Genomic DNA, 11,118 nt, shown 5'->3' with positions numbered 1-11,118 from the left:
CATTGCCATTATTATCTTTCCCACAGGATGTTGTCAYACGATGGGGCACTAAGCAGAAGATGGTAGAGAGGGTGTTGGAGCAACTCCCAGCCATAAGACGTGTCCTGGTTGAAGACAGAAAACACGGCCACCTCAACCCAACATGGCAGGATGTTTCTGTTTTGCAGTCCATCAACGCAGCAATGAAACCACTGGCTGACTTTACAGATGTCCTCTCTGGGGGAAAATATGTCACAGTGTCTTCAGTTAAGYCTGTGCTGGAACTGATTAAAGGTGACCTTCTCTCTCCAGGACCTGATGACAGTGCACTGACAGCCAGTATTAAAAGAAACATGTGCAGGACWCTGACTGAAAAATACAGCTCACCTGCAATCCAAGTCCTTCTGAGAAAGGCCACCATGTTGGATCCCAGGTACCGTGGCAGCATGGAGGAGGCAGAGACATTGGATGAGATCAAACATCAGCTTGTGCGAGAGCTACTGGACTTAAAATGGCAAGAAGAAAGTGAAGAAGGTGCAAGTGTTGACAGCTGCATCAAAGCTGCTGAAGGAAACAAGGATGAAGCYACTGCTGCACCCACCAAGAAGAGGAGGCTGAGTGACCTCCTTCAAAAGAGAAGAGCTCATCAGACAAGTCAGGCCCAAGCTACATTTTCACAAAGAGTGCAGGCTGAGGAAGAGCTGAATAAGTACCTTCAGGAAGATGCACTTGATGCCTCTTCTGATCCCTTGGTGTGATGGCGGGACAATCAAAAAAGATATCCTTTGATGRCCAACTTGGCTCAAAAATACACGTGCATTTGTTCAACAAGCACCAGCTCAGAGAATGTTTAGCACAGCTGGCAACATTGCTACTCCTGAGAGATCCTGCCTTAAACCACACAAAGTCAATATGTTGGTGTTTCTTGCTCGGAATCTGTCTGACTAAAGAAGTTAAGGATTTGCTTCTGGYCTGTTGAGGCATCTGCTCCCATTCAAATGGAGTGTTTTTGTTTTTAGTTTGCACTTTGGCAGTTTTGCCTGTTTTGCTTGTCTGAGCCTAATGATTATTTTTTGAAGGATATTTTGTTTACAGACTGACTTTATTATCAATTTTATTTACTCTTTCAGTTATGTGTTGTAGCAGGAACTTAAGGAAACAGTTCCACACCAGAACTTTGAATCAATACTTCCTCATCCTCCCATATCTACAGAGAACAATGGCTTCCTCCACCCTAATAGTTCACTGCAGGATCTTCGTGCCAGACTTACTGTGCAAGCGTGTCCGCTTTTGGTACAGGTGCCCTTGGTCTCCACTATCTACAAGTGCTAAAATAAACAGGACTTGCAACCTTCAATTGATTTAAGCCCTGTTGTGAGATCCCTTTCAAGTGTTCAAAATGGCCGTTTATCACAAAGGACCCACCACTTTTGGAGACTGGGTTTACAATCCACATCTAGACCCTAGAAAACATGTGTTCCCTGCTGAGATAATGCCCACGAACGATCTTCAAAGACATACCTAACATACAATCTCATTTATGGTCTTAGAGCGCCCCTAAAAGGCTGATCTCATAATCATATCATGAACAAATGTTTTTCAGGGTAAATTTCTGTTTGTTCATCTGATTAAAAAAAAAAAAGAACAAGAAACAATGTATTTTTCTATCACAACTCAATCAATGTGATAATATCTTGATTTAATCACTGTACAAGTAACCCCATCAATCTGTGTTGTTTAATCATTTTTAGCAGCATAAACCGTGATGTCAGTGAAGCTGGTGACAACCCATGTGACTATCTCAGCCAATCAGAAGTTTGTAAAGTCAACAAGACAAGACAAGATGATAACTTTTTTTTTTTTGTAGAGAGTTTGAAAACAGCAGCGAGAGAGAGAGGACAAGGAATTTCAGGTTCCTTCATTCCCTTCGGGGACATTTATTTTAATTTTTAATTTTTTTTTTGTTTAATTTTTGTAGTGTAGGGACGAAATTTGTTCGGGAAACTGAACTGACCAGAACTTCAGTTCGATCCATCGGGACCCGAACCGACCTCCTCATCACTAGCTTAAAGGCGACCCCAGACAGTCTCAGTGCGGCCAAGCTGTACCCACACGGGACCCCCTTTTGAGACCGAGCGGCACCAGTGATTCATCCTCGCTCAGATCTGGTACCCTGGGACAGAACTGACTGGTTCGCATCGAAATGGTAGGAAAGAACAGCTTTCTATGCTTTGGTGGTGTGCTCAGCTGAAGTGGTGAGAGAGAGAGAGTTCTGGGTAGCTATGATTGGATTCTGAAGGAAGAGCTGGCAAGATGATTTTCCTTATAATTCATGTCCCCTCTTGATAAATGAATTAACGCTTTCTTTTATTAATCTGGGAAGTTTTCACTTCTTTTGTTAGAATAGATAATAGTGAGTTATGATTCTGTAGCGTAAAATTTACTGGAAGTGATTGGCTGAAGTGATGTCATTTGTTATTTTAAATTCATAGCAGTTGGGATAGCAAATGTCTTTACTTACCATACACGACTTGTGCTGTAATTTTTCTCTCTGAATCCACAATATAGGGTATATTGTGAAATCTATGCTTTGTCTGTGCGTCTTTTATTCGTGTTTACCGTCATAAAACTGAAAAGCGCTCCGTCCTTCAGTACATGAGATTAAGTCAAAATTACGAGATTAATTTCCTGTTAGAATTAACAGGTGGTGCCCCAATTTTTATGTTAATAAATTATAAGAAAACTTACAATTTAGCAACTTTTCATTAATTAAGATCCTCCTGCAGTGTGGTGTTTAATTACCATTTTGCCATTCCTTGTTTTTTATTCAAGTGCACTTTTGTTAACGGAGACTGAGAGTCCATTTTATTTTTTGTTGTTGGTTTTATTTATTTTGGATATTACGTTTTTTATTCAAGTGCACTTTTGTTAGCAGAGACTGAGAGTCCATTTTATTTTTTGTTGTTGGTTTTATTAAAATGTCTTCCAGTTCCAATGTTAAACATTCTTTAAAAAATAAAGTTTATTGACCTTTGAGAGAATGTACTTGCATTATTATGCTTTTATCATTATATTAGTTGTAAAAAAAAATAGTCACCAGACAATATTATCATTTATCGCAATAAATTCTGAGACAATTAATCACACAGCAAAATTTGTTATCGTGACAAGCCTAGCTGAAAGAGGTTTTGCCAACCCTACTGAAAGCACCAGATTATCTAAACGGGGCTTTGTTTATGCCAGTCTATGGCGAACGGTCAATCCTGGAGGTAAGCCAAGATTTTTGACCAAAAACCCGTTACAAAGTACCCCAGAGGTCTGAAGACGGCGCCGGTAAGCACCGCTAATTTCCATGGCAGCTTGGTTGTGTGCTCTCCATTATGAATTAAATCAGTTTAGAATTAACGCAAACTTCATTCTTCCCCATAACTTGGTCCTTTACAGTTAATTTAGATAAAGGTTCTTTTAGCTGTGTCTTAGAAGAGTTCTCATTTATTCTGCTAGAATAAATCAGGTTAGAATGAGTGATTCAGTGGTGTAAATACTACAAGCACTACTGAGGTGATGCCACGTTGTTGTTAAATCAATGGAGTAACTGTGTTTGCTGCCACAAGTGACTTGTGATTTAATTTTATCTCTGAATCAATCAATATAGTGTATACAAGTCCTTCTCAAAAAATTAGCATATTGTGATGAAGTTCATTATTTTATGTAATGTACAGATTAACATTAAAGTTTCATATATTTTAGATTCATTGCACACCAACTGAAGTAGTTCAAGCCTTTTATTGTTTTAATGTTGATGATTTTGGCAAAAAACTAAAGAAAACCAAAAATCCTTATCTCAAATAATTAGCATTTTTCATCCGACCAATGAAAGAAAAGTGTTTTTAATACAAAAAAAAGTCAACCTTTAAATAATTATGATCAGTTCTGCACTCAATACTTGGTGGGGAATCCTTTTGCAGAAGTGACTGCTTCAATGCGGCGTGGTATGGAGGCTATCAGCCTGTGGCACTGCTGTGGTGTTATGGAGGCCAAGGATGCTTCGATAGCAGCCTTAAGCTCATCCAGAGTGTTGGGTCTTGTGTCTCTCAACTTTCTCTTCACAATATCCCACAGATTCTCTATGGGGTTCAGGTCCGGAGAGTTGGCAGGCCAATTGAGCACAGTAATACCATGGTCAGTAAACCATTTACCAGTGGTTTTGGCACTGTGAGCAGGTGCCAGGTCATGCTGAAAAATGAAATCGTCATCTCCATAAAGCTTTTCAGTAGATGGAAGCATGAAGTGCTCCAAAATCTGAAAGCTAGCTGCATTGACCCTGCCCTTGATAAAACACAGTGGACCAACACCAGCAGCTGACATGGCACCCCAGACCATTACTGACTGTGGGTATTTGACACTGGACTTCAGGCATTTTAGCATTTCCTTCTCCCCAGTCTGCCTCCAGACTCTGGATCCTTGATTTCCGAATGACATGCAAAATTTGCTTTCATCCAAAAAAAAGTACTTTGGACCACTGAGCAACAGTCCAGTGCTGCTTCTCTGTAGCCCAGGTCAGGCGCTTCTGCCGCTGTTTCTGGTTCAAAAGTGGCTTGACCAGGGGAATGAGGCACCTGTAGCCCATTTCCTACACACGCCTGGCTCTGGAAGTTTGTACTCCAGACTCAGTCCACCACTTCCGCAGGTCCCCCAAGGTCTGGAATCGGCCCTTCTCCACAATCTTTCTCAGGGTCCGGTCACCTCTTCTCATTGTGCAGCATTTTCTGCCACATTTTTTCCTTCCCACACTCCTCGGCCTTCATTCCAGATCCGACACGTGTGATGCGGGGGAGGGAAGGGAATCAAGCCCTTGTTGACGTATCATCCTGGGCGTTAAGATATGTTGGCAGTCAAGGCCTAGCAGCTGGAGCCAATAGATAACTGTTTTGGGACAAGCAGTTTTGAATTTCTTGCAGCTTTTCAGTCTTACTGCATCTCTGAAAATGGCAAACAAAAATTCCACTATTCCGAATTTCCGGTCTTCCTCGCCTCTCACCGTCTGAAGCTTCACCCAGGTGTGATCCTACATGCCAGAGGCACGCTCCTGACCTACAACTCTTGTCAGAATCACACGCAGTTTGAGACTTATCTCCCCCAGCATTTGAGTCTGTGCACCCACAGAATGTCAGATTCCATCCACTGTGCCCGATAGCTTCTCACTGGCCCGGACCGCTGTCAGGATCGCTTTCACTTTCCGATAAATCAGAAATCCGCCTCAGCTAATCAGTAGAAATCCAGTTATCATAAATCCAAATATATAAAAATCTTCCATGTCGTCAATGGAAAGTGGTGCCAGACACATCAGGTTCCAGCCCCCCAGGAACCACTGACACGACTAGCAGCAACCATTCCACTCAGACAGCTACGTTCCCCTCGTTCCAATCTTAATGTGGAAAAAATAGTGTCAATTGCGTTCGGAGACCAGTTGACCAAACCCATAATTCGTTTTTGTTTCGGATGGTAGGTAGAAAAAAAAGGCTTGAAAAAGCTGCAAAGCAGGGTAGGAGGGACTGGTTCAGGAGAGAGCAAAAAAGCATCCGGCACCTCTGAAGGCTAAGCGAAGAAGGTCCTAATTATGGATTTCTCACACATTATTAAACTTGGACATATTTTTTATAAAATATAACAAAACAGAAAATAATTAGGCTGTTGAATGGAGGAAAAACAAAAGAAAAAAAGATTTTTTAGATGTAAAACTATTAGTTTATTGGTATAGGCCCAATAAGCCTGGTTCTGGAGCAGATCTCCCCTTCCACCTTCCTTCCCTATACTGTGTCAGACCTCTGAGAGCTGCTCGCACACAACAAACGTGATTAATTGTTTTGCAGATAATGCCCAACCCTATATCCAAGTCCCGCCTCCATCTGATTTCTGATTGGCTAGTAGGCCTGTCTAATGAGTTTAAAGTGAAAGCTACTCCTCTTATAGGTCCAGAGAAATGTCTGTTGAATATTTGGCCAGGCAGGTCTGATCCCCCCCTTGGAGGTGAGCCAGAAATCAGGCACCGTGCCGGAATACTATCAGCCCTGCATTAATAAGGCAACACTTGGTTACCACAATAGACCATACAACAACAAAGTAAAAATAATAGTGATGTGTCATGGCTTGCCTGTCGCTTCTTCAATACTAAAAAAGAAAAAGTAACTTGTTACTTGAGTGCGCTTATCCCGCGTCTCAGTGTACAGCCCTGCTATGTGTGCTGTACAGCAGGAGGGAGAAATTATGATGATTTATACCATTTAAGTATTTTTTAAAATGCTATATTTCTTCATTTATTTTCTGATTTTTTTCTATTAAATGGCTATTATAAAAAGTAAAAGCAATAGTTTACATGCCTGGTCGAGCAGGGACTGGGAATCATCCACAAGCCCTATACATTTTATGTGCCCTGGGCAGTGGCATTTGTCAAAACCTGGGGGTTACCCTTGGACAGGGGAGCTCACCTGGATTGAGAGCAAAGTTATCGATGAGACTCTTCCAGGCAATAAAAGCAATCTTCTTAATGGTGGGAGAGGAGCTACGGAAACCCAGTTCCTCCAGATGCAGCAGAGAATTGATGAAGGGACCCCCCCTGTGTAGCAGCTGTGCAGGAAATAAGTTGTCATTTTCAGTTGTATCCTCAATATAGACATAGACTCTCCCAAACAGGTTGAAGCTCTGACCAAACATGTAAAAAACGTTTTCAGACATCAATGTGTGATTCTGAATAAATTCTGAACTGGAGGTTTTCTGACATTTTACATCAGAGAGGTCTACCTAATTAAAAGGCATTTTCAACAAGTCTGAAAATCACAAAAATGAGCTGTGGTTGTAAGCATTAGCCTTGAATAGCCTGCTGTGTTGGCTTAAGCCACAATGCATTATGGTCCATTGGCACTGTATACTGTATGACTTCTGAATAGCACACAACAGAGGATGAAATTTAAAGTCACAAATTCAGTATTAAAACTACAGTAAAAACACCATTACAAAATGACTGACTAGCTAGGGCATTATATAATGAAATATATGTTATAAACATAATTGTTCAAAAAGGCAGGGCAGGAGACAAAATAGTTTCTATAACATAAACTTGAACTTCAAAATTAGCAACAATATGGAACAATAAAGTGGCCAGTAGTTAATAGTAGTACAAAAAACTGCAGTCCAGTAGTAGTGCAAATGATGAGTAATTATTTCGTAATGTACAATTTTAACAATAGTCAAAGTAACACTTTAATCAGTCTTACAGTGAAGATTTGTCTAAATTCAGATGTTTATGAATTTACTGGGAGCTGAGCCTGTGTTGGGATTTTACTGAATGTCACTGCAAAAAGCAGAGAAAAAGTTTTAACATATAAAGACGTACCTTCCCAAGCAGCTTCACAAACAAGGGCCAAAGCTTCAAGACATTTGTTTCATTCTTTGACATGAAAAGCTTTTGCAGCTCTGGGATCAGTTTCTGTGGAACAACAAACACGTTATGACACTACAACTGACAAAAGATTAGATCTGAGCAATATTGCCAGCCTTTGACTTTCAGCGAAGCATTTTAACACTACAAACAGGAAAGAAACTCACTGAGGACATCATTGGCTCGACAACAGCAGCCACCTCTGTCTGTCTGGCCAGGAGCAGTGGAATGCCCATCTCCAAGGCGGCTGCAGCACGCAGACGCACCTTAGAGGCAGAGTGCACTACCAGTGGGACCACCAGCTTTGCCCATGTCACTGCTCTGTCACCCATCTGAGTTGGTACCTGTTCCAACATCCTACAGACAGTCACCAACACAGAGGAAGAAACAGCACAACATATTGCCTTCAGATAAAAGTAGAAACAATGCACTTAAAAAGATTTTAAAGAACTTAAAAATGATGGTACAAAAATGTTTTTATTCCAAAATTTATAGGGCAATTTTATACAATAATTTTATAGGTTCAAGTGTTGTTATGAAAGTGAGTGACCAGTGAGAATACAATCCTCTACCTGATGACAACGTTAAGAGCTTCATGTTCCATCACTGCAGACTGAATATCCTCTCTGTTCCACACACTCTCAAGAGCACTTAGTATAGTTGGCACCTGCAAAAGACAAAACATAAAAACAATCACCACAGACAGACATATTTTAAAAAATTTTAAATGTCAAACTGCTACTGATGCTCACACTTTTTGCAACCGTGTAAGCAGGAAAATTCTGTTTGGAGATGACCCATAATGCTCTAGTGCAGGTGTTCTTATCAGTTGATTTCACCACCAACAAGCAAACTGTTGACAGTATCTGTGCTACAAACACCTCTGAAAAAAAGTGTGAATTAAAATTAAGCTTCAATTGCAGAATCTGAAGTGATGAGTTATGGATTACCTACCAGACACTCCAGCGACAACATGAGAATGATACACACAGAACCCCAAAGCTTGTAAAGCAGCTTGGCATAACTCTGCACATGGACTAGTCAAGTGTACCTGAAAACATTATCACACACAAATATCGTAAGACATGAAGACAGGAACTCAGAGAGTGCCTTAAGCACACACACAGGGCATACCATACTGCAAATGATGGAGAGTCATTAAAGGGACCCACAATTAGTTGTAACATTAGACTTCATTTGATAAACATTTATTTTAACTGTAAAATAAAGACTGTAAAAATACTGTAGGCTGTTTAGTTTTGTAAATGTTTAAAATTATATTTTAACATGGATGGAGCCATTTTATTTACACACAAAGTATTCTGGATAAATGATGACGTGGATAGGTCCTTGGTGTGAGGCTGCTAGCGAGCTATATCCACCCTGAAGGTTAATCTTGGACAATATCTGATGATCAGAGAGCATTGACAGAGGAGAAGGTAGAAACGATTCAGTCTACAACTAAAAATGTGGATGGAGGACAACGGAGCTGCTTCATGGTAGAAGACCCACAGCTTAGTCTGTTAGCTTTCGCGCTAGCGCTGACACTATTGCCTTATTAGCTCTGTGCTAGCGCAACAAACTAGCAAGCTGAACTGAGGTCCTCCATCTATATTTTCAGTAACAGGCTGAGTCATTTCTACCTTCTCCTCTCTGTCAACACTCTCTGGTTTCATTTAAAAGAGCCAATTGTCATATATGTATTGTCCGAGATTAACCTTCAGGGTGGATATAGCTCGCTCTAGCAGCCTCGCACCGAGGACCTAACCACGTCATCATTTACCCAGAATGCTTTACGTGTAAATAAAATGGCCCCATCCATGTAATATATTTTTTTTAATTTTTGTTTAAAAATTATAAAAACCGAACATCCTACAGTATTTTACAGTCTTTATTTTACAGTTAAAATATATGTTTATTAAATAAAGTCTAATGTTACAACTAATCATGGATCCCTTTTAAAACTGCAAAGGGGAATATTAGAACTGATCTTTCATCAATGGATTTCAGTCTTCCCCCCAGTGTATTACAAGCCTGGCGGCTTAACTTGCACCCCCGCTTGGCTAAACATCAAAACTGAACCTCCTGCCTCCCTGCCCTTCCTCCCTCTCTATCAAATCCGCCCCTACCAATGGAAGTTCTGTACCTTTCAGACAGCAAACAGAGATTTTAGTAACAGGATAAGTGGCTTGAACCTAGCATTTTCAATGTAACATTCTGCTAACCATCTCCCACACACATACAATATATTGGGGGCAGAAGTGGCTGAGTAGTTATGAGAATCGTTCGTCTAATGCAAGGGTTGTTCCATTGCAGATAAAATATGGGCTCATGAAATTAGAAAAATAATGCACTCTGTTTTCACTTAAACTGTACACAATGTTTCAAGTTTTTTGGAATGTGTGCTGTGTGATATTCAACTTCCTTGAAAGTCAAGCAGCAGATGAGGCTAAATGTCATGGCTTGTGAGTGTATTTAAATGAAGACTCACCAACATGGCTTTACCAAACCGAGAAAAGTCCTTTTCAACTGCTGGGAGAAACTGACGGCCTTCCTCTCCGCTGAGACGACTGGAAAGCAAAAAAGAATAGCAATGTTTTTTTCTTTCTCATATTTCAGAGGTCATCTCTGTCCTATGATGGACTGGGAACTCACTTGGCAATGGTGAGGTAAGCGTCTATCTGCTCAGACTGTCTAGCTGTGCTGTCTTCAAGAGTTCCCAATAAAGGCAGGAAGGAAGACATACTGGAAGGTCCTGCAGTCGCCATCATCTTTACCCAACTCTTCAAGGCCTGTGAAAAAACAGACATGATGGAAAATAAGAGCAAGGAAGGAGTAAGGATAATCCCATGTACTATCACTGGCCTTGAGGTTCACATATCAAATTAAACAACTCAACAAATTGGGCTGGTTTTCCTCAGTGTTCACATACAGTATTTGCTTTTGTTTCAGCCAATGTTTCACCTGAGAATTAAAAACTTTAATATCTGTCAACATTTTCATTGCTGATGGTAAAGTGTTCCAAGTATGAGGGCCTCTAAATGAGAAGGAACATTGACCAAATGACATTTTATACTGATCATTAGTCTGGCTTAAAGTGTGCTAAAGTATACTAAGCTTTAGGATACTCAGCACATTTTTCACAAGGGCAGATGCGTGACAGGATGTCCACCTCTGTAAGAAAGACAACATGAAGGCAGAAAATAAATAAATGTAATCACATCTGACTTTCCCAACAGGGGCGGTTCTAGGGGAGGGGCCACAGGGGCATTGGCCCCAGCTAAAATCTGACTGGCCCCCTGAAGTGCCCCTGTCCTGTCACTCATCTGTCCTTTGCCTGAGAACGATAATGATGGATGCAGTTTCTTGTCCAAACACTAGTTAGTTAAGGAGTTAAATAGTAAAGTCCAGCTTGAATCAAGCTTAGAGAAGTCTTCTTCTTCTTTTCTTAAAGGGATCCCCGATTAGTTGTAACATTAGACTTTATATGATAAGCATGTACTTCAACTGTAAAATACAGACTGTAAAAATACTGTAGGATGTTCAGTTTTTATCATTTTTAAACTAAAAGTTTAAAAATATATTACACGGACAGGGCCATTTTATTTACACGCAAAGCATTCTGGGCAAATGATGACATCAACTAGGTCATCAGTGCAAAGCTGATAGCGAGCTATATCCACCCTGAAGGTTAATCTTGG

At 40.5% G+C, this 11,118-nt stretch overlaps 1 protein-coding gene across 2 annotated transcripts in view; it reads right to left on the bottom strand.

Moving 5' to 3' along the window:
* rif1 (replication timing regulatory factor 1) overlaps positions 1-11,118 on the bottom strand; it is a 101,052-nt gene that overhangs the window by 87,854 nt on the left and 2,080 nt on the right. For both annotated transcript variants that reach the window (XM_014021208.1, XM_014021207.1), the window contains exons 2-9: positions 10,073-10,209; positions 9,909-9,987; positions 8,372-8,468; positions 8,170-8,300; positions 7,990-8,084; positions 7,585-7,774; positions 7,373-7,465; positions 6,468-6,606 (exon numbers count right to left, since the gene is read on the bottom strand). In XM_014021208.1, the coding sequence (XP_013876662.1) occupies positions 6,468-6,606; positions 7,373-7,465; positions 7,585-7,774; positions 7,990-8,084; positions 8,170-8,300; positions 8,372-8,468; positions 9,909-9,987; positions 10,073-10,188 (940 nt within the window). In that variant the 5' untranslated portion in view covers positions 10,189-10,209. The remainder of the gene's footprint in view (positions 1-6,467; positions 6,607-7,372; positions 7,466-7,584; positions 7,775-7,989; positions 8,085-8,169; positions 8,301-8,371; positions 8,469-9,908; positions 9,988-10,072; positions 10,210-11,118) is intronic.

The sequence above is a fragment of the Austrofundulus limnaeus genome, unplaced genomic scaffold, assembly GCF_001266775.1.
Source record: "Austrofundulus limnaeus strain Quisiro unplaced genomic scaffold, Austrofundulus_limnaeus-1.0 Scaffold282, whole genome shotgun sequence".
In the NCBI taxonomy this organism is placed as follows: Eukaryota; Metazoa; Chordata; class Actinopteri; order Cyprinodontiformes; family Rivulidae; genus Austrofundulus; species Austrofundulus limnaeus.
Note: the sequence above shows the minus strand (reverse complement) of the source record. Positions and strands in the feature narration are given on the sequence as shown.